This window comes from Erpetoichthys calabaricus, chromosome 6 (genome assembly GCF_900747795.2).
Source record: "Erpetoichthys calabaricus chromosome 6, fErpCal1.3, whole genome shotgun sequence".
In the NCBI taxonomy this organism is placed as follows: domain Eukaryota; kingdom Metazoa; phylum Chordata; class Cladistia; order Polypteriformes; family Polypteridae; genus Erpetoichthys; species Erpetoichthys calabaricus.
In genome coordinates this window covers 107,023,476-107,047,779 of record NC_041399.2, presented here as the reverse complement: position 1 = coordinate 107,047,779, position 24,304 = coordinate 107,023,476, and the positions used below count along the sequence as shown (strand labels likewise).

Here is a 24,304-nt window from a genome sequence, read left to right as displayed (position 1 = left end):
TGCATCTACTAAGCATTCTATATTTATTTCCAATGCAGATAGTGAAATATTGCAAACTTCAGGTATTTATTAAAATGGCCATATACATTAACAGCCATCCACCTTAACAGATCAGCACAGAGATATTTAGGTTCATGAGCATATGGTGTCCTGGATAATGAACTATCTGTCTGGTGAATGATAGTTTCTGAGGCTCAAGGACTGTGTCTCAAATGTGGATGTGAGCAACACTTGAGCTCCCCAAGGAACTGCCCTGTTTCCTTTTCTCTTCACTCTGTACACCTCAGACTTTAAATATTTTGAACAGCACTCTCAAGTTTACATCTGGCAAACTTTCGCTCCCTTGGCCATAAAATGGATATCTTATTACTGCTTAACAGGTATAACAAGGATTTTTTACTTTCTTCCACTCTGTGTTTCATGAAAGTGTTGCTAAATGAATCTATTTCTGACCTGCCAGGCTTGAACTTTAACAAAGTGGACCACATAATGGAGTAGTGAAGGAAAAGAAGGTGAGGCATAATTTGCTTTTATATCAATGAAGACTGGTATACCAAGCCAATCCCAGCAGGCATATGGCACTAGGTAAGAAAAATCCCTGGACAGGGGAACACACACACACACCATACACTCACTAGGGAAAAATTTGGCATCACCTAACTTATATACTGTATAAAAGGCTGGACTGGTCTTATAAAACAGATGAAATATATAAGAAAGGCTCCACTCCTTTAATGTGGGTAGTGACATCCTTTACATGTTCTACAACACTGTGAGGGCCAGAGTGATTTTATATGTTGTGGTGTGCTGGGCTGGTAACTTCAAGAGAGGGCCATTAAATCAGCTAACTAGTTAAAAAGGCAGGCTCTGTTATGGAACACACTCTCAACCCACTGGAGGTAGTAGGTGGAGGAAAGAATATTAGCAATGCTGAACATCTTCTTTCTGATACACTATCATTAAGTACTTATGAGCCAAGAAATTGTTCAGCAGAAGTGTGTCATGAAATGCAACCAGAACTCCTTCATGCCAATGGCAATACACCTTAATAATGCCTTACAGTGATGTGACTGCTCTTTTTATCTTTGATCAAGTCTGAAGTTTTTCCTTACCTTTCAGTAGTTCTGTTGTGTATTTAATACTTATTTACGTTTTTATGGACCATCTCTAAAACTCAACATTCTCCCTTGGGACAAATAAAGTTCTATCTATCTACAGTAAATGTCTATCTATCTAAGTAAGAGGATGGAGTTGAGATGCTCCCTTTTATTTATGAACATAGTGACATAGATGATTTTTGGAGATTGATACATTTTTTTTCATATGCTGATACTATATAAGGGAAGTAAATTGGGATGTTCAAAGATGAGTGTCTCATGTTTAATACCAGGAAATTTAATTACCCATTTTACAAATGTTAGTGCCCTGCGGTGAGCTGGTGTCCTGCCTGGGGATTTGTTCCTGCCTTGCTCCCTGTGTTGGCTGGTATTGGCTCCAGCAGACCCCGTGACCCTGTGTTAGGATATAGCGGGTTGGATGATGACTGACTGACTGACAAATGTTAGTCAGAAAGTTCTACAACATATTTTTTTTATTCAATGTTCTGACTCATACAACAGCTAGATTTATTTTCTATACTTCTCACTTTAATAAATGGTCTCTGTCAGTTTCAACACCATTGCACAAGTGAGAAATAAGAGCATGCATTATGTTCTTGTATCCCCATCTTCTAGTCTATTAGCAGCAACACCATGCATTAACTGTCAACCAATCTCAAACCATTTTCCACAGATGCTATCCTTGAGGACTCCAGATATGTAAAAATACAATTCTTAACTAACTGTGAATGTTGTTCTACAATCCTTCTCTACCGCAAGAAATTCAATGACAGCCTATTCTTCAATGAGGCACATTGCTTCAAAATTTTATCTTGAGGGTCAGTTGCTGTCTCCACTCCAATGTGAATAGCTTTCAATATCTTTAATAATGACAGTTTTCTAATAGTATAACGAACTGGCACAAATATATACCTGTATGTATCTATTTTGTAGGCCCACTCTGCCCTAATAACTTGTTCATAAAGAAGAGTTCAAGCTTCTGACCACTGGCAGCCAACCTATTTTGAATATTTTCTATATGTGTGTGTGGTTATGTTTTTATTTACAATTCTTTTCTGACTCTGAATTACCCAAAGTGTGAATCTGGTTTTATGCCATGCATTGGATCCAAGGTTAGTTTCTACTTTACAACTGTGTTGTTAGGATAGTTTCATGACCTCAAGAATGATTAATTGTTTAGACTGATAAACAGACTAAGTCACTTGACAAAAGGAGTGGCAGATCGTCTTGAAATGATCAGCACATTCAAAATCAAATTATTTTCTGTAAAAGTAATTGGTCATTAGAACTATTGATAAAATTCCTGATCAGCGAACCTCAAATATACATAACTGAAATGGAACTTCATTCCCATATCCTATGTTTTGTCTCATTTCTGTTAATGTTTGTCTCATCCTTTGTTAACTATTTCCCTTACTCTTCTTAAATGTTGAAAATAAGGGGGTGATACACCTGATTGTTGCTGGTCTTTGAGGTGTCCTGCTGATTATGGCTATCATCTGAAAATTAATAAAACAGTCTGCTCAATCCTCCATTTTTTGTTGAACCATTGTGAGGCAAAGCTATAATTAGTCCCTCTTTTAAGATTTGTCTCTTGGTTGTCTCTGTTGGCTAAGTGAAATGGTCTATATGTCAGATATTACAGTTCTATATCCTCTTGTCCCAGTTTTAAGTATTTTAAAGTTTTTGGTTTTACCTTCAGTTATTAATTAATTTAATCTGTTGTGATTTGGTGTCCCAAACAGAGCAAAATGTGGATCTGTTCTCCTAAAAGGTCCATAAATGCAAGGCCATAACCTAAGCAGCCTGCCCAAGGATCACCCCAAATCCAGCTATCCTCAAAACATCTAGAGGCAGGTTTCTGGCCTAATAGACTGCAAACAAAATGAGTGGGCAGAATAACAAGAAATGTCCCAAAATATTGCAAAAGCTTCACAAAGAGGAGGGTCACTTCAATCCTAGGTAAACACCAAGTATTTTTTTGAAAAAATACAAGCAAAATCCTCAAAAGTGCAAAAATAGGCAACAAAGAGTTACCTAAAAGACAATTCTACACTAAACAAGTCCAAATCCACAATCCAAAAGTGAAAACTGAGGGAGGTAGCAAAATAATTCAAGAAAACATAAGTCCCAAAGAAAAATAACAATACTTACAACTTCTATACAAACAATATGTTCCTGATTTGAACTTACTCAGCTGTGGCCTTAAATTGCCAGAGTAAGGGCTCAGAAAGAGTGATGTCAGGGTCGCTCCACCCACAAAGCACAAGGAACTGAATCATATTTAAAGATTCATTACATACATTTAAAAATAATGGAAAATACATAATACTTTTAATAATAAATTGTAACTTACAGTAATTATTAGATTAATTCTATCAACAACCCGAAATATGAATGCATAATATTTACAATAATAATATTATATTGCATATCATGAAATCTATGAAAGTAAAGCAAATAGTTTATTCTTGGAACCATAAGTAATATACTACAAATGAGTCCTAGTCCACAGATTTCTAAACAGGCTTGTGGCCTGCACACATACACACACACAAAAGCCATGGTTTTGGTGGGTTTGAATGTTGTTGTTTTTTTTTCCCTTTGTATTTCTATTTTTCTTTCATTTTCTCTAAATGGATTTTAAAGTATATTATTTTATCTGTTGTTATTATTTGTTTAATATAGTAATATGCCATTGTAATGTTCTTGTTTTTGAAAATACAAAATAAATTTATTAAAAAAATACCAAGCTTATAAACTTAAAAGGGAGAGGGAGACCGTAAACTCTCCTTAAATGATTATTAAAAATTTCTTTTAAAAAATCTAAACAATAAGAGTATCCAAAGATGAGAAGGAAAATACAAAATTTACAAGACAAGAAATATAACTAACAGAACTTTTAAACAAACAAAACATAAAATGTAAAGTGATTAATAAACAAGAAAACACTATATACATGATAATACAATACAAAAGAAAAGAAAACAAATCAAGAACATACAATAGTTATTCAAACAAATCAAAACATAATTCACAAAAAAAATTAATTACACAAGCAAAAAGAGAAGATACTAAAGCCAAGGAGAAAACCTTGACTAAATCATAACAATAAACAAGTGTCACTATGTATGTGCATTATCTGTTGCTAGCTGATGACAGCAGTATTTTAATATTATAGTTAAAATGAAACCATTTAAAACAGCTTCTTACACACACACAATTGCATTAAAGTACTTGCTCTGGAAAATGTTTAATTTATTATTAAAACCATCAAGAGTAACAGGTTGTGATGCAAAACAGCAACACCTCTATTGTTAAGTAGGTTTTTAAGTATATCTGATCGCAAATACAACAAATTAATATGTATTTATCCATTCATCCATTATCCAACCTGCTATATCCTAACTATAGGGTCACGGGGGTCTGCTGGAGCCAATCCCAGCCAACACAGGGCGCAAGGCAGGAAACAAACCCCAGGCAGGGCACCACACACACACACCCCCACACACCAAGCACACACTAGGGCCAATTTAGAATCGCCGATGCATCTAACACGGGGAGAACATGCAAATTCCATGCAGGGAGGACCTGGGAAGTAAACCCAGGTCTACTAACTGTGAGGCAGCAGCGCTACCCACTGCGCCACTGTGCTAATATGTATTTACACTAGGTATAATTGTTCGTGTGAAATTAGCATTATGGCATCACTTTGTCACTATGGGGGCTCTTAATTGGATGTAATTGAAGAATATTAAACAACTTATTTACAATCTGAGAAGGGACAAATCCTTTAAAAAAGTGGCACAGTTTTATTGTATGCAGAAAAAGTAAAAAAAAAAAAAAGATTAATAATTATGACTATTATTTTATGGTTTGGTTCTGACATTTGGGTTTAGCTTGTCTTTTTGTTATCAAATTCTTGCCTGTTATTTATTTCCAGACCCTTTGACCCTTTATGGTAATTTCTGTAACTTTCAAAATTTTAAAAAATCTCTACTCGCAACCTCACAAATATACTTTATAGTTTGTGCCTGAAGTGGAGTAAGCAGGTAAAATATTCAACACAGGAGAAAAATGAAGATACAATCCACTGAATAATAAACACTGTCATGCATATGCAATACCCATTGTCTTCTGTCTAGCTGACTGGAGAAAGGAACCACACATGTAAAAATATTTTCATATTGGCCAAATAAAAGTTTATTGCATTTTTAATCCATTTAATAGGTCTGTTTTAAGCAGTTTGTAAAAGCAATACAACTTTATTTAAACTTTTAACGATGATTAGTGCCTGTAATTGCCTCCAGTAGTGTACAGACTCAGACAGCGATTTATAAACTTCTCACAGGCAACTCATTACCCTGCTGCCAATTTCTTAGCTAATAATGATGCAAACTACAGTAGGTGGTTTCACCACATGTTAGAAAATTAACTCTAACAGTAATCAAACTGTCAGAGCCTACACATTTGGAACTCAAGCAACACCCAAATTCAAGCTAATTTTTATACACTTTAAAATACAATTTAATGTATAAAGATGACCCAAGTGAGAAGTATCTTGGTTAGGATTAATTTCAAAATATATATATAGGAGATTATAGAAATATTCAGACCTTTTAATTTTCTGCACACTTTATTGTGTTGTAGATTTAATTTTAAACAAACAAACTGCCACTTTTGCCCATCAATCTGCACTCAATAACCCATAATGATAATGTGAAATGTTTTTAGAAAGGTTTGCAGATTTGTTAAAAATCAAAAATGGAAATCTCACATTCATAAATGTATTCACTGCCTTAATTCAGTATTTTGTAGAAGCCACTTTGGCTGCAAGTAAGCTTTGAGTCTTCTTGGGTAGATTTCTACAAGCTCTGCACACTTAGATTTGAGCAGTTTATCCCATTCTTCCTGGCAGATCCTCTCAAACTCCATTACATTAAACTGTAAACTGCCATCTTTAGGTCTCTCTACAGATGTTCTATAGGGTTTAAGTCTGGACTTTGGCTGGGCCACTTAAGGACAGTCAGAGAATTGTCCTAAAATCTCTCGAGCATTATCTTGACTCAATGCATCAGGTCACTACTGCTGATAGGTTAGATGTTGCCCCAGTCTGAAATCATATGCACTCTGGAGTAGGTTTTCTCTGTACTTGGTTGCATCCATCCTCTTCTCAATTCTGACCAGTCTCCTTGTCCCTGCCATTGAAAAGCACTCACATAGCATGACACTACCAACAGCTTGCTTCTCTGTAGGGTTGGTATTATGTTGGAGATGACCAGTACCTGTTTGGAGTTCTGTTCAAGGAATTCAAATATTGTCTCATTAGACCAGAGAATCTTCCAAGCGGGCTGTCATATGCCATTTACTGAAGAAAGACTTCAAGCTAGCTAATGTACAATAAATATCTGATTGATGGAGTGCTGCTGAGATGGCTGTCCTTCTGACAGGTTCTCCCATTTCATCTGTTAAGAGTGATCATTGGTTTCTTGGTCACCTCCCTGTCCAAGGCCCTTTTTGCCTGGTTACTCAGTTTTCTGGACAGTCAAGTCTAGGAAGAGTCTTGTGGATTCTGAACTGCGCTCCAAGGAACAGCCAAAGCATTAGAAATGGCTTAAAACGCTTGCCCTAATCCTTGTCTCACCACAATTTTATCAGAGAGGACTACAGAGAATTCCTTGGAGTTCATAGCTTAGTTTTTGTCCTGATATGCAGAGTGAAATGTGGGACCTTATATACACAGGTGTGTGTCTTTCTAAACTATGTACAATCAACTGATTTTATACAGTGCAAGATACATCTCAAGGATATTTAAAGGAAACAGGATGAACATCATCACAATATGGAGTGTCACTACAAAGGGTCTGAACAGTTATGAAAATGAGATACAGTGATCCCTCGCTATATCGCGCTTCGCCTTTCGCGGCTTCACTCTATCGCGGATTTTATATGTAAGCATATTTAAATATATATCGCGGATTTTTTGCTGGTTCGCGGATTTCTGAGGACAATGGGTCTTTTAATTTCTGGTACATGCTTCCTCAGTTGGTTTGCCCAGTTGATTTCATACAAGGGACGCTATTGGCAGATGGCTGAGAAGCTACCCAACTTACTTTTCTTTCTCTCTCTCTTGCGCTGACTATCTGTGATCCTGACGGAGGGGGTGTGAGCAGGGGGGCTGTTCGCACACCTAGACGATACGGACGCTCGTCTAAAAATGCTGAAAGATTATCTTCACATTTCTACCTTCTCTGTGCAGCTTTTAAGTATGCTGCACGGTTCTTCGCATACTTAAAAGCTCAAAGGGCACGTATTGATTTTTGACTTTGTTTCTCTCTCTCTCTCTCTCTTTGTCTGCTCCTGACGGAGGGGGTGTGAGCTGCCGCCTTCAACAGCTTTGTACCAGCAGTGCTTCGCATACTTAAGCCAAACAGCCCTATTGATTTGTTTGCTTTCCTCTCTGTTTCCTTTGAAGAGGAAGATATGTTTGCATTCTTTTAATTGTGAGACAGAACTGTCATCTCTGTCTTGTCATGGAGCACAGTTTAAACTTTTGAAAAAGAGACAAATGTTTGTTTGCAGTGTTTGAATAACGTTCCTGTCTCTCTACAACCTCCTGTGTTTCTGTGCAAATCTGTGACCCAAGCATGACAATATAAAAATAACCATATAAACATATGGTTTCTACTTTGCGGATTTTCTTATTTCGCGGGTGGCTCTGGAACGCAACCCCCGCGATGGAGGAGGGATTACTGTATTTTAGTTTTTCATACGTTTGTAAACCTTTCTGAAAACATGGTTTCACTTTGTCATTAGGGTTTATTGAGTGTAGATTGATGGGGAAAATGGCAAATTTATCAATTTAAAATTAAATCTACAATATAGTATAGTGGGCACAAATTCAAGAGATCTAATAACTTTCTGAATCCACATTATATCAACATTTCACTGTAGTGAAATAAAATAAAAATAAAATGAAAACTGACATGTCCTTTTTGGTCTGTTATGACCCACCATTAACTTAAATGGATTTTCTGCTGCATTTAAGGTGCTTTGTTTGTTCCAATCCATAAAAACATTCTACATGTCACCTGTTCTAAAAGTTAGGCTCATCATACTACAGGTTAAGATGGTCAATCAATATAAAATATATGTGGGATGAAAGAATTGATGTCTAGGGTAAAAGATAGGGGTTGATCCATGAATGTTAGCGTGATGTTGATCTGTACTTCATCTCCTTTAGCTGTGACTGTTCCAATGATCACATAGCTTATAATATAATGGGTTTTGAAATGATTAATACATTGATATTATTGTTTATTTTGTATATATATATATATATATATATATATATATATATATATATATATATATATATATATATATATATTCATGGCATTCGTAGTCTGAATCACAATCTGATTGTATGGGTGGTTACCTACCAGGTAACGCTTGTGGTTGGTTTGCAAGTCGGCAAACATCCGCCACTGTGACCTCTTCAGTTGCGAGAAGCAGATCATAGAATGTTTTAAAGTTTTGCTGTCAAATAATGCAAACAGTACGCGACACGTGTTTCGCCCTAATTCTAGGCTCATCAGGCTTACACAATCACTGCACCCCCTCGTCGCATATCATTGCACATCATATATATATGATTGTGGGGCATACTTTGTTATGTTTTGAATTTATTTAAAGTAAAACATAAATTTGAATAGTGTTCATGTTAACATGCTTGTGCTTAGTCAAACTATTACATTTACTAAATATGTACTGAGTGTGCCCTTATTTGTGCTATAATATTCAACTTGCTTGACAGAAATAATTCTAAAATTAAGAAACAGACCAGACCCATAGCGATGGTCACAAGCCAACTATGAACCGAATTTGTGTCAATGAGGCTAAAGGTATGAAATAAAAGGCAATTTATTAACCAAATACATCATATTAACACAAATCAGTTAACAAAAAGCAATGACAACCAAGGGACACTTCAAACAATCAACATAAACACAAAGAGAGATAATAAACCCAATACCCTCTGAGCCTACTAATAAAAGATATCAAAACCCTAACTAATCCATGTAGTGTCTAGTTCACTCACCTACTTCCTTGTACAAACAAAACTCTTCCTTTTCATCTCCATTACCTTTTTGTAACCTCTATCCTCTCTTTCCACCTACCAGTTGAATGTTTGCCACCTACTCTCCTCCCATCTGTACACTGGCTGTAATGTCATATAGATAGTAAAGAAATTCAGTGCCCATAAGCCTAGGCCACCCTCTGGTAGCCCACATGCTCCAGCACATCACAGGCCCATTACTCTAGAGTCAACGAAAAATCCAGTAACTTGTTTTTCAACTGAGATGCATCATGTATATCAGAAAATGTCAATCTGCTGCCACCTACTGAATTTAGACATTTCTTCACTCTCTAAGTGGTACTGTATACAATTACAGTATTATACCCCCTATAACAATTACTGACCTGTAATCTTTATTCCATTGCATGATTAGAGTAATGAACAATGTTCAAGTTTTTCATGATAGAACAGGTTAGCGTGGTGCTGAAAATCCTTTAATTAAAACTTAGAATGCTAATGCTAATTGTTACTCATCTTGGGTAAAGGATCAATGTACGTAATATACTACCTTGACCACAAAAGCTAATTGATTAATGTCTCAACTTAAGATAATAAATGAAAGGATAACGTTAAATTATTACAGTTATGCTCAGCTTTTACTGCCATAGATAAAGCACTGGGCCAAGAACGTAACATGTTATTTCACCAGATCTATTTTTATATTGTATAAAATTGCTGTACCTTTGTTTATGATCCTTCCGCTTAGCTTATGACGGTCTTCATATAAGTTCAGAAACACTTTCAACATTTCAATGGGTATCTATCTCCTATATAATAAAACACTAAAGACTGTGTGTCCAGTCCTCCAGAGCAATCTGATTGGTCAGTTTGGCTTTAGAGACATGAAGAAAGAGGAAGTGCAAGTGTAAGGCACATGAGGATGAGTAAATGCGCATACTGAGAGAGTCACCTTGAAAGACAGAAAGACAGGAGGGGAAGAAATGCACTTTCGAAAATAATGACAGAGTCTGAGAAATATGCTTTACAATAACATGCTTGAGCATGGGAGCACCACTACAGTGGAAAAGAGCTGAACACACATGCAGAACCAGAACAAATATTTTTAAATTAATGTATTACCTGTCTTTGATAGGTACTGTGGCTGTTAGATAGTAATAAGTTAGGAGCAAAACGACTAACAAGAAAATGAATTTGCAGTGTTTCACTTCACATAAAGCATGCAAAACGAATTATGGTTTGCTTCCTGTCAAATTTGTAACATTGATACAAGAAGAAAGCATTTGTTTAATGTCTGGAAGTTTTTCCAAGCATTAATGTGAAATGCTTCTGATCATCATTTAGTATTAAAAAAAGATTTCCATGTATAAAAAATCACTTAAATTCTTGTCTCTTGTAGATATTGTTATATTTGTACTGGTAAAAGGATGCCTACTTTGTCAATTATGATGACAAACTTGATGGTCACAATGCTAAAGATACATCTGAGACAGAAGTCAAAGCACCATAGCGCTTGCAGTATGGTTTCCAAGTAATGGGGATAAGGGAAAATGAAAGCGGCTTTCCATATATACAGCAGGTAGTTTTCCTGTGGAGAAAACACAGTAATGTGCACAATGGTGCATTTTATTGTGGAAAAACCGCAGCAAGCCACCTTTTTTAAAACACACTGCACCTCCATGGTGATGCGGCAATTACATGCATTACACAAATGCCGAAAAACAGGAAAAAACAAAATTATGGATGAGTCTTTAGGGGGCAGTATTCCTTTTAAAACCCCAAAAACTCTTTAGAGAGTTTCACATTTTTAAATGTGAGATTATTGGAAAACTAATTTTAATGTCAGTTTTGTGAATATGCATGCAAATCAAAACTTGCCTGTTTTGCTCATCATTAGTCATAATAAAAAACATTCAGGATTAGAATTTAGATTTTAAGAATCTATAACATATTAATTCCACAGTTATTAATTCTTACATTTATTATTCCAATGATATTGTTTTCAACAGGAGTGAAGCCAGGAAGCACTTCCTAGTCAGACAAAGCATATGTGAAATAATAAAATTACCTCACTAGGCCTCCTTCTAGCAGCCCTGGAGGTCCAACTGTACAACTTATACAGCTGTTTTTTCCTTTTCAGCTTCTTTTTCAACTCTTTATCAACCCACTGCAGAGTTTATGTTTAATTTCCTACTAATTCCAAATTTAGGTAGTACCTATCCTGCATTATATGTAAAACAATTTAAACATGTTCCACTGCTTCTTGATTGTCTCTGCACTTAGAAGCTTGTCCCAGTCTATCCTCCTTAGACCTTGCCACGTCTGCTCAAAATTTGCCCTAACAAACTGTGTTAAAAAACAGTCACTAATTACTTCTAAAAGTACTGCTCTTGTGCTTCACTATTTGCAAGATTATCCTTGTTAATAGTCTGGTATTTAAAGTCCCCCATAACTATAATATCTCCCTGTAAACTTGCCTTTATAATTTTGCTAAAAAGATGTGTATTAAAATTATTGTCTGCATAACAGACAATGTCTATAACACACTCCTAAAACAAGGCCTCTTTCCCTAATGCTTATCAGACAAAACCACATGGCTTCACTAAGATGGGGCTCATTGCCCAACTGAAGAAGACTTGAGTTTAAATTCTGTTTGACATAAACAGCAGCCCCACCTCCTTTTATGTTCAGTCTATCCTTCCTAAAATGTGAATCCTCTATGTTATACTCATCTCCATCTTTGTTATTTAACCAGGTTTCTTTTATTGCTATAGAATCATAATTATGCTCAGATATATACAACTCCAACTTAATTGTTTTATTTTTGATATCTCTAGCATTAAGGTAAGCTAATGTTCTCAAATAAACACATCTGTGTAGATATGAAAATCCAGTATTGCTAAATAAATTTTTAGTTAGAATTGAGTTAATAATTGACAGCACTGGTGGAGATGCCAGAAGGTGGTAATAATCAAACAAGAAGGAAATGATTAAACAGGATGTTTATTAATGGCGCAAAAAGTAATCTCCCCAGTATAAAAAAAATCAACAAAATTGTTCAAAAATACTGAATATAGGGAATTTAGATTAAAATACATTTAACTAAATTCCACTTTCTTGTTCATATATATATTTTGTAGTTGCTCATTGCATATCTGTCAAACATTAACATATATATTATATGTTACCCAGAAAAATGCAGGGCAGATATATCAACTTACTTACCTCATGGCTGTTTCCTAACCCAATCCCCCTATTTTATTCTAAGTAAAGAAACACAAAACTGAACAGTGAAGTGGTAATTGTAGAGAAGGAACAGCAGTAGCACCTCTACCTTGAAATAAACTCAACAAAACAATTTAAAAAACGGTGAAGAAAGAGCAACATCAGGCGGCAGCAGATATCTTGGATTTATATATAAGAAAATGTAGACCAGACGTCAGTGGCCTTAATGGATGCTCTGTTGATGTAAGTCTCTGAAAACTCCAGATGCAATAGACTGTAAGAAGTAGATAACTAGTCATCATCATTGATGAACTAGATTTTTGGCATGAAGCAAGACATTTAGCAGCAAAACTGAAATAGCTACTTTCTTTACATGAGGCAATGCACAGCAATGACAGATGTAACATATTCAGACTCTTATATAAAAAACAGAACATTAACAGAGAAAGGAAGGAAGACAAACAGTGAGATACATAACTCCAGCAGGAGAAAATAGGAAGACACAGAAATAAAATTAATAGGAAAGTGCAAGTGATACCCTGGAAATATTATTTTCATAATGGATTTGGTTGCAGGTACTTATGGAGAGAAAACCTATGCAGAAATGTTTATTGCATATGTTGACAATGGCACCCCTCTAGCGATTGTTCTTACCTTGCACCCAATGCTTGTTGGTATAGAGTCCAGCTTCCCTGTGACCGTGCCCTGGATAAGCAGGTTAACAAAATAGATGGATGGATAGATCTTAACAATTACATTTTCTAAAGCAATGTCTGACAGTACTGGCAATACCATCCTAGAAAAAGGGGGTTAATGAGCAAGAGAGGAGTGAAATTATGGGAGGAGGCCCATATGTTGTCTTAAATAGTGTGCAGAGAGTAATTACAGGTTTTTAGTATAAACAATGAGAAAAGGATGGCTAAGCAAGGCAGAAGAAATGATATCCCATATGTTCTTAGAACTCAACGAAGTAGATAAACCAAGGGTAGTAACTAATGTGAAGGGTAGTATTATGAAAAAAAAGTGTGCAACTGTGCCATTTTCCTGGAAAGCCAATCTGTTTTTCCATACAATACCAAACATGGTGAAAGGCAGAACCTGACCCCAGTGTGTAGGACAAACTAGGACCCATGGAGACCTTCTGGGACATGGGATAAGTAAATTGTGCAGGTAAAGAGAATAGTAGTAAAGCAAAGAAGGAAGGCAAGAATGGGATTGAAAAGATAGCAAAGTCCAGGCTGGGCAGAAGAACCCTAAATTTGGTAGTGACACATTATAAACTGATGTATTTTAACATGGGGTCTTTTGCCAGTCAACAGGAGTCACAGATATTTTACTTCTGACTAGAAATGAGAAGAGTGAAGCAGAACGATGAAACCTACAAAATTAAACCTGGAGATTATATTTATTTTAAAAATGACCCATCATTGCAAACAAGGGGAAGTTTACATTAGGACTAGTTAGATGCACAGATATTGCTAAGTGTATGAAAATCTTTGGAGGAAGATATAGTGTACCTCTAGCTGATGCAAAGATGTCCACTGTGAAAACTTTTAGTAACACGAATAGTTGCTGCTAAATATGTTTGCAGGCATAAATAATAAAGGGAGGAGGAAGAAAAGTTTTGGTCAAAGTGATTTTACTATTAAATATATAGGTTTGACATATACATTCTGGTTAACCTCAAAGAAAAGTATATAGTGTGAATCTTGAAAAACTTTAGGTTATGTTAGTAATTAAAAATGTGTGTGTGACAGTCCCAGAAGTCACCTTTGTGACCATTTGAAGATTACTTTTTTTAAAAATGCTAAAGTTCATGGATACCAAAGATGAAGAATATGAATGCTTAATGTCTGTTTCACGTGTCACAAAAATTAGTGTACAATATGTGCCTGAAATATGATAACACAATAAAATACATGACAGCTCACTCATTACCCTCTGTCCTAGGGTCAGTTTCAGGAGTGAGATGATTGTATAAATTTGAGGGTCACGAAAGCAGCCATTTCACCAATAAACTCTTGAACTATGCTTGACCTTTCAAACAACATTCAAACTGTTAGCTTAAAAGGACAACATGGGCAATTCTTCCATTCAGGGAATGTGTGCTGTTACCTAAAAAGGCAGCATGGTCTCAGTTCTTCTGATATGTAAACATGTCATATCAGAAGAAATTTTACTTACATTGCTAACCCCACAGAATGTCAGCGAGTCATGCACAGGACATACTGACACCAGCTGTGTCCTTCTTCCTGCAATGGCAAGTTGAGTTTTATTTCCACTTATGTATGAAGAGAGGTATGAAGAGTAAGGTGTTCAGGATTATCATTCCCACATTTGTTTCATTCTTTTCAAATTTAACTTTGAAGATCATTATAAAAAGTCCTTAATACATATTGATATACCAATACACTTACCTATTTGTGATTGAGCTACCATGGTTGATTTTCGGTCACAAAGTGGGGAGAAAGGAAGCCCAAGCTCTGCCTCTTTATCACCCTATGCATTGAAACAGAGCATAAATCAGAATTACTTATGAAAAACACAGTTGTTTCTGCATTTTATTTAATAAAATACTTTGACGCAAGTAGGCAAATCAAGTTATAAATTATGAATATCTTCCACTGCATGTCTCTAATGAATTTATCACAAAACTGCAGAGGCTGTCAAGTACAGGCAGCCAGTGAGAGCAGCAAGACTCCAATAGTACAGCCACAGGTCATAAAGAGTGCTATAATCTATCACAGGGCAGAATCATTATATAAAGAACATTGCCAGAAGCAGTAATCTGTTTGACTGCAGAGGCATTTTTCTTTATCCATAACAGCAAGAGAAACAAAGAATATTCACTTAATATGTTAATAAATGTCATTATAAATTGAGAGCTTACAGCTCCTAGTATTTTTTTCTGCTTTGGCTATATAAAAAATGTATTATGGACATTAAGTCACTGGGCATCCATGTAATGTGTATGTTTGTTTGTGAAGGAAATACACCTGAATTATAATGTAAACACAATGACTTCCAAAATTGTTAAAAATAATAAGCACAACACCTTTACATGACAAGGAAACCTACCTAACCCACTGATTGTAGACTGCAGAATTTTAAACATGTACATTATGGTGGCACAGTGCTGGCTCAAAGATCCAACAAGTGTTTGACTTCTGTGCCCATTTGCTCATTATGTGGTGTGGGTGCTCCAATTTTCCTCATACTCAAAAATTTTTTTTCTAGGTTAACTGATGATTGTAAATTGGCCCTGCAGGTGTGTGAAAAATTGAGCCCTGTGCCCTACTGGAGTCCTATTCAAGACTGCTTCATTCTTTACATCTGCTCCTGCAGGTTTAGGTCCAGACATTTGCAACCTTGAACTGGAATAAGTGGGATTGTGAATGTTATGTGCTATGTTACGAGGGTGCTTATCTGGCAAGCATATAAAGAAGCCATTCAGATTCCCTTCCAAGTTCAAGTTTATTGTCATGTTTGCAAACTATAATGACATTTTACTTGCAAATCTCCACAGACTAGTGTCAGTGTGTAAGAGAAAAGGAAAAAAAACTGATTGTAACTGCCTGTCTGCTAAACAAGGACATGCTATCTTTTCTGTACCAACACATTTAAATTTATATTTTGTTCTCTGATAACAGTTTACATCTAAGAAGTCATATCTTTTAGCCAGTAATTTATCCACGACTATTTTGGGACTTTACATAATACTTAATTCAGAGGGGTGTTTCTAGAATATACTATTTATCTGCATGCTGACTGGTGTGATTGAAATGCTTTGTAATCATCATATGTAAATTAACCTACATGATGCTTTCTTTTGGATTTCTTCTGTCTGTCATGTTGCATTAAACAAAGCACAAGGATGCTCCATCAGCTGGTTCAAATAAAAGATGTTACTGTTTGGAGTTTATATATAAAACGATAACTCAAGACTATTTATGGAGTATTTTCAGCAACAGTGTGGATCTGAAAAACCCAATTTATTCCCTCATCATACCTGTATTGCCCTTGAGTTGGGCATTCTTGCTGCTTGGTTGGTTGGCCACAGAATAATATTCCCCACTGCTGCTGAATCATCTTTGCAGATGTGGGTTGTCTAACTGCTGCTTAAGCATAATGGACATCAAACTGGATCAATAAATAACACATGAAACTGTTGGTGAGTGTTATTTAAAAATTATTGAATGCTTTGCAGATTTCACAGCAGTAGTCCATTATAATAAATAAGATTTAGTAAAATAACTTTGTTGGGGTTAAAGTCTCCAACATTTTCCCCCAGGTGAGGGTTAAAGTCCCTACTCGATTGTTATAATATACAGGATAGATAGATAGATAGATAGATAGATAGATAGATAGATAGATAGATAGATAGATAGATAGATAGATAGATAGATAGATAGATAGATAGATAGATAGATAGATAGATAGATAGATAGATAGATAGATAGATAGATAGATAGATAGATAGATAGATAGATAGATAGATAGTAAAAGGTAGGGGGTGCCACTGAACCACAAAAACCCCAGACATACCACACTAAACAGTCCCAGGTGCAAAATAAATGTGTGCAAATTAAAGATTTCTATTGCAGAAAATACCTTGTACCTCTTTTTTATTCTCCAGGTGAGCTTTGCTTTCTGCCTCCCGACTTCACCTCACTGGAGGAGACTGAATGGCTCGCTTTTATGTCAGACCCAGGAATACTTCTGGTAACGAGGCATAGCACTTCCAGGTCAGGTGGAAGCCTCCTTTACTAGGGAGTCCCTCTCCCTGCAGCACCCCCTTGCTGCACACAAGGACCCTGACAGGGTTGTCTCTCATGACTACAACTCCTGTACATGGAGCACTGCCATCTACCATACTGGGGGAGGAACTGCCCTAAATGCAGAAACTACCCCACAGTACCCATTAATTTATCACTTTGTAAGGGTTGTTGCTTCAGTCCCAACCCAGCCACGCTATACCTCCTTCCATACTGTCCTTCCATTATGGAAAATTGGAAACAGTCCAACATATATATATATATATATATATATATGCTAAGAAAATTTGGTTCTCTGTCTCCTCACATTTGTATCCCAGCTAATCAGAGTCATTGATTTCAGCTGGAAAGATCTGAACACTCCAATCAACTTAACAATGTTCAATTTAAATGGGAAACATGCTTCAGTTACATTGTTTCACATTAATTTCCAAGGATGCCAACAATCGTGGCACATATGTTTTTGTTAAAAATATTTATGAGGCCATTGTTTTTCTTTAAATGAACTTGTTTTAATTAAAAGTGAGTTCTAATTTTTTTAGTGCAAGATGACAGTTCTTCAGCAATCAGTGATTTTTTTCTAACCCTTCTTACTAATTCTTACAAGGGGTGCCAATAATAGTTGAAGGCATTGTATATATAGTAGGATTCCCACACGGACACCCGCAGGGCATGCTGGGATCTGTTGTCTCGTTGGGCAGCCCTTTTGGGTCCTGTGGGGGCTGCCAGGATTCACAATTCCTACTTTCAGGGACGTACATTTGACCTAGAAGTGCACACAGTGCCCCCAGCACCAATCACCCTCTCCACGGGTCTCTTGTCCAAATGTCCATGGACCGCCTTTCCTCTCCTCCCGGGAGCTTCGTCCTGCTCCCGCTCCCGACTCTAGCTTCCTGATTGCAGGGAGGCGGCTCCTTTTATTCTCACCCGGATGTGTTCCAGGTACATGATGACAGTCTTCTGGCAGCACTTCCTGGTGTGGCAGACGTGCTGCCCTTGCACCCGGAAGCACTCCGGGCATTGCTGTAAGGATGTTCCTCCACCTTCCCAGGTGTGGCGGAAGTGCATGTTTCCTGGGCTCCCTGAGGGTCGGGGTGCCCTGCAGTGGCCACGGGTCCCAACAGGCTTGTGCCTCCTTGCTCCTCTCCCGTGGTCCTCTCCCGATCCAAGGCAGTTACCCTCTTGTGGCCCGGGGGATGTATAAACCACCTCCTGGTTCTTCCAGGCGTCCTGGCTGGGTCTGTCCAACAGCCTCCTGTGACAATATATACAGTATATATACAGTATATATATATATATATATATATATATATATATATATGTAAATGTATATATATATATATATATATATATATATATATATATATATAGTGGCAGATTGCCGGGGTCATTACCTTGCCGGGATGCCTAAAAGGACCGGAAGGTGGCAGGAATAGCATCCGGGCCACGAGGGGACAACCGCCCTGGAGCAGGAGAAGACCACGGGAAAAGAACAAAAAGCTTCTGGCCTGTTGGGACCCGTGGCCACCGCCAGGGGGCGCCTCAAGCCTCGTAGGACTCGAAAATAGTTACTTCCGCCACACTCGGCAAGATGGCGGAGGAACCTCCCAGGGACCCCTAAAGTGCTTCCGGGGCAAAGGGCAGCACTTCCGCCACACCAGGAAGTGCTGCCGGATGGACGTCATTAGACACCTGGAGCACATCCGGGCAGGGATAAAAGGCGCCGCCTTCCTACAGTCTGGGAGCCAGAGTCGGGAGTGGGAGCAGGACAAAGCTCCCAGGAGGAGAACAGAGGCGGCCAAGGACTGAGACAGAGAGATATTGGGGTGATTATTGCTGTGTGCATTGTGTGTAGTGTTGGGACTGGATTTATTTATGATTAATAAACGTGTGCAATTTATAAAGAAGTGGTTTCCGACTGATGGTGTCCGGGCAAATCTTACAATGGCGCCCAACGTGGGACCTTCCGCTTGTTACAAAGCGGGGGACCCAACAAATAAAATTTTTGTGAGCTGCCTGGTGCCTCAGTCGACCACACACACGACCTGCAAGGAAACGGTCCGCACACGCACCGTGGACGTTCCGCGAATCACCCTGAGGCCATCAGAGATTCTCCAGAGTGCTGTCTTCCACCCAAGGGGCCTGAGATATGCCAGCCAAGGCAGAGGAGAAGGGGATTACCCAGCGTTCGTTGTCGCCGGAGGGACTGCAGTTGGCACAACCACTGACGCGTCTGGAAGAGTAATCCTGGAACCGTGTCAGTGGCAGGGGTGTGCCTATCCTGTCCGCGAAGCCGGGACGGCATCACTAGAGGAAGGGAAGAATCCGCCACGTCTCCAGAAGCCGAGGCAGAGTGGCTGTAAGGAGTCTCACAGGCCCCTCAGGAGAATGGAGAAGATGGCCGAAGACCGGAAGTCCCGCCCCGTGACAGGCGAGGGATTGGACGGTGTGTGCCGTGTGCCCGTCGGTAATTGGCTGAAGATGGGACAGGCGAACGTTCATCTCGAGCGAGGGGAGGGTCCGGTGGAAACCGGAAGAAAGCTCCAGTGCATACAGCCGATGAGTAGGACCGAGTTTAAGGTAAGTCCTCCACTGGCTAACGCTTTATTTATACCTGCAGATCAGGACCTACCGGGGAAGATACTTTGTTTATGGCAGATGGTCGAGCAGGTAGAACACGACCTCTGAGTCTGTATGGAGGAGCTGAAGGAGACGGCGGTCGCGCCACGTCAGATGGGACGTCACAGGGTGGAAGAACACGACACTGGAAACTTTGGCCAGGGGTTTGTGGCGGTAAAGGCGAGTAAAATCAATACCGTAAATGAAAAGGGAGGTGCGAGCGAATTTGTTCCAGGATCGCGTGGTTCCAGGGACTTAGTAGCTGCATCTCTGACAGTGGAAGTGACACAAAGCGCTGATCGCTTGGAAGGGGTGGAGCCAGGATGCCGGCTGACGAGTGCCGTGGGTCCTAGTGCTCTACCGCCAGAGGCAGCATCAGTCTCGCATCATTCTGCAGGGGCGCAGACGGCAAGGGGTCTTTTCCTTTCCCGTAGGAAGACCCAAGCCGTCAGAATGCCCCAGAGAAATAGGAAGAATCGAAGGAGGAAAGCCTATTCTTCCAACAAAGGGAGACTTGAGCCCATGAGCTCACGTAGCGTGATAGGTCGTACTCTGCGTGGGCAGAGGGAAACCCCGAAGTCAGCAAGGGCAATCCTAAAATGTAACCCGATGAAGGGGAGTGGACAATACAGGAGCGGGTGCCGAAGTTTTGGCGACCAGGGTGCTGATCAAAGGGGGGAGCGTTGGCCCTATTTCAGAAGGAAAAAAGCCAGACAGTGGCAACAGGGCAACGTCTCCACTCCTAGGCATATGTTATATTTTATAGGACCAGGCCATGGGAGAAAACCAATGATGCCCACTTCGTCGGAATTACTCACTCGCGGGACAGGCCGCTACGAAGGACTGTTCTTCGCTGGTGATTGGGCACTGTGGCAGATTGCCGTGGTCATTACCTGGCCGGGATGCCTAAAAGGACCGGAAGGTGACAGGAATAGCTTCCGGGTCACAAGGGGGCAACCGCCCTGGAGCAGGAGAAGACCACGGGAGAAGAACAAATAGCTTCTGGCCTGTTGGGACCCATGGCCACCGCCAGGGGGTGCCTCAAGCCTCGTAGGACTCGAAAATAGTTACTTCCGCCACACTTGGCAAGATGGCGGAGGACCCTGCTAGGGACGCCCGGAGTGCTTCCGGGGCAAAGGGCAGCACTTCCGCCACACCAGGAAGTGCTGCCGGATGGACGTCATCAGACACCTGGAGCACATCAGGGCAGGGATAAAAGGCGCCGCCTTCCTACAGTCTGGGAGCCAGAGTCGGGAGTGGGAGCAGGACGAAGCTCCCAGGAGGAGAATAGAGGCGGCTAAGGACTGAGACAGAGAGATATTGGGGTGATTATTGCTGTGTGCATTGTGTGTAGTGTTGGGACTGGGTTTATTTATTATTAATAAATGTGTGCAATTTATAAAGAAGTGGTTTCCGACTGGCAGTGTCCGGGCAAATCTCACAATATACATATATATATATATATATATATATATATATATATATATATATATATATATATATATATATATATATATATACTGTATATATAGTCACGCACGCGCATGGGGAGCAGTTTAAGGACCCGACACACACCCCGATTTTCCCAGCATCCCACCGTTTAATTTCCGGACTGTCTCCATAAAATATCCGTCTACCCTTCCTTCTATGTCTTTGAGTTATTTTGAACTACTGGCCGTAAGAATTTTGTTACAGTATACGGGGCTAAAAATCCCAAACCTTTACATGACTCTGTTTATTTATTACAGTTGGCGTAGCCGGCAGGACAGTGCCCGAAATGTCCAAAAGGGCAGGACTTCAATACAGTCCTCCAAACCTTGGCGAACGAGCTCCAGGCGGTTAAGGTCGACCAGGCAGCCTCCAAGACGGAGCTCGCTGAAACAAAAAGATGGCTGGCGGTGGCAGAAGCAGGGAAACCAGAGCCCGCACGGCCTCCACAACCTCCGATCATCCCTCTCACGAAGGCCGACGACCTCAAGTTGTACCTTAGTATATTCGAGAGGACAGCGACTTGCAACCAATGGCCACGGGCGGAGTGGGCGACCATCTTTGCTCCGTACCTCAAGGGCCCTGCGTAGCGGGCCTATCATGACTTTCCTGAGGAGGAAGCTGCCCAATATGACCTCCTGAAGGCTGAGCTTTACAAGCGCTACGGCGCCACCTCCGGCCAGCAGGCGAGGGTATGGCGGCAGTGGAGATTCAACCCCGATCTCCCTACTCAAGCCCAGGCATTTGAGTACTGGGGCAAACTCGGGCATTGGCTAAGGCCAGATATCCACCAGGCCTGCCAGGTGGTTGAGCAGGTGGCCTGTGAGGGGTTGGTCCATGCGATGCCGGACTACCTCGCCCAGCAGGTCCGGAGACACCCGTTCAAAGACATAAACGGTCTTCTGGAGGTCTTGGAGAAACAACTGGTGTTGAACCAACTCGGGGAGTCTGAGAGTCCAGCCCGCGGGGTCCGACAGGGATGCGTTGCCACCCCTGAACCCACCCGTCGGGTTGCGGAGGCTCTGGCGAAGGCGAGAGACTGGGTGCCCACCCTGCCACGCTGTTTCAAGTGCGGCGAGGTGGGGCATATCCTTCCCACCTGTCCCCTCAACGTGGAGCCGATGGACTGTAGCCTCGCAAGGGGAGAAAGTTACTGTGCGCTGTCGAACCATTTGGCGGTCACAAATACGGGGGTGGTGTTGTTAAATGGGCACTCGGTTGTGGCATTATTTGACTCCGGGAGTAACATCTCCATTGTTGCTCGCCGTTATGTACTACTGTGACAGTGGCTCACTCAGTGAACGAGCGTAACATGTGTGCATGGGGAGACCAGGGGCCTCATGTATAACGCTGTGCGTAGAACTCACACTATAACATGGCGTAAGCACAAAAGCGGGAATGTGCGTACGCACAGAAAAATCCAGATGCAGGAATCTGTACGTACGCAAACTTCCACGTTCTTCCACTACATAAATCCCGATCAGCATAAAAAGTAACGCACATGCACGCGCCTTCTGTCCCGCCCCAACTCCTCCCAGAATTACGCCTCTTTGAATATGCAAATCAATATAAATAGCCTTCTGTGAAAAGACAATGGGAAAAGCACGGAGGAAAATATAAGAATTTCAGTGAATACCAAATGGAGGCAAAGGAAAAACGTACTATTTTAAACACTGTTTAAACAGTGGTATAATCAACAAAAGGAAGTTGATCGAGTGACAGAGTGTCGGAGAAACTCGAAAGCTCAAGTTCACAAAGTCGCACAGTGCCCGAAATAAAAAAGAAGTCACATATCAAAGTCACCGTGAAAAGGCGAGTCGTAGCCCACCGTCTGAGTGTCATATGAAAGCTTATTAGGGTACAGACAAAAAAAATAGGCACACAGTGGAAAAAAAGCACGAAATGTCAACTTTAATCTCGAAATTTCCACTTTAATCACGTAGCTTATTTTGCCATTAAAGTAGAACATCATAAACTTCATCTTAAAATCGTTTAATTTACTAGTTTCTCAAATCCCATTGTAACTAAAGTAGCACGTTAAATGCTTTGTTCTGTATTCGATCTTCTATGTGCTCTATGTGTGTGAATCACTACCTGCTTCTTAAACGGACTTTCTCTTTCTCCAACAGGACACATAATCCATTACATTCGTAATATTACAGCTCTCTGAATAATTAAAATACTGAGATGTATACGTGATATCTTTTTCATGATGATAGGAATGAAAGCATGTTATTAAACATGGGAACTCGGCGGTGCAGTGTTTGGTCGTGTCTCACGTAAGAGGCTTGCTGCGCTATACGCAACCATCGATTAAATAATTTATTACAGAAGTACTGCCTCTTTCAAACGTACTAACCTCCAATTCCTGTCCTTACTTTTCTTTCTCCAAATACCCAATCGCCACACAATCAGCTCTGTAATAGATGTGAAGCCATGTGTAAGCTTAGAACGCCGATTCTTCAAAACTTTTAAGGAACATTGAAATATCTTCGTAGTACATGTTTAATTATTCTATCCATCTATCCTTCCAGTGTCGTGTCAGCACCAGCAAGAATACAACGCAATGCAGGAACAATCCATGAACTAGCTAGCGCTGCGGCACCGTGTCCTCACATATTTAACTATTAACAATACAGATTATTTAAATGAAGTTAAAGTTTTATCTGTATAATATAATCAACATATTTTGTTGCATTTCATCTTAAAAATGATATCGTCATCATATGTAAATATGTGCTTTATAAAGTGGCGCAGGTTGTGCAATATTATAACTGTAGTGCAAGTTTACAGTGAGGTAATTGTACTTATAAGTACAAACAGTTCTACAAGAAGCACTTGATGGACTGATTGAGTGCGTTTATAGTTCTTGGGATGAAACTGCGAAGTCCGTACAGGAAAGTCTCTGAAGTGTTTTACTGTGGCTGAGTCAGCGTCTGCTTCATGCTGTATACCGATAATTCTCTTTCCAATCAGCTGCT

The 24,304-nt window shown here is 39.7% G+C and overlaps 1 protein-coding gene across 4 annotated transcripts in view; it reads right to left on the bottom strand.

Moving 5' to 3' along the window:
• The window catches only part of LOC114653083 (dual specificity calcium/calmodulin-dependent 3',5'-cyclic nucleotide phosphodiesterase 1C-like), a 930,233-nt gene that overhangs the window by 105,327 nt on the left and 800,602 nt on the right, over positions 1-24,304 (bottom strand). For all 4 annotated transcript variants that reach the window (XM_051929365.1, XM_051929364.1, XM_051929366.1 and 1 more), the window contains one exon: positions 14,859-14,940. In XM_051929365.1, coding sequence (XP_051785325.1) covers positions 14,859-14,940 — 82 coding nt within the window. The remainder of the gene's footprint in view (positions 1-14,858; positions 14,941-24,304) is intronic.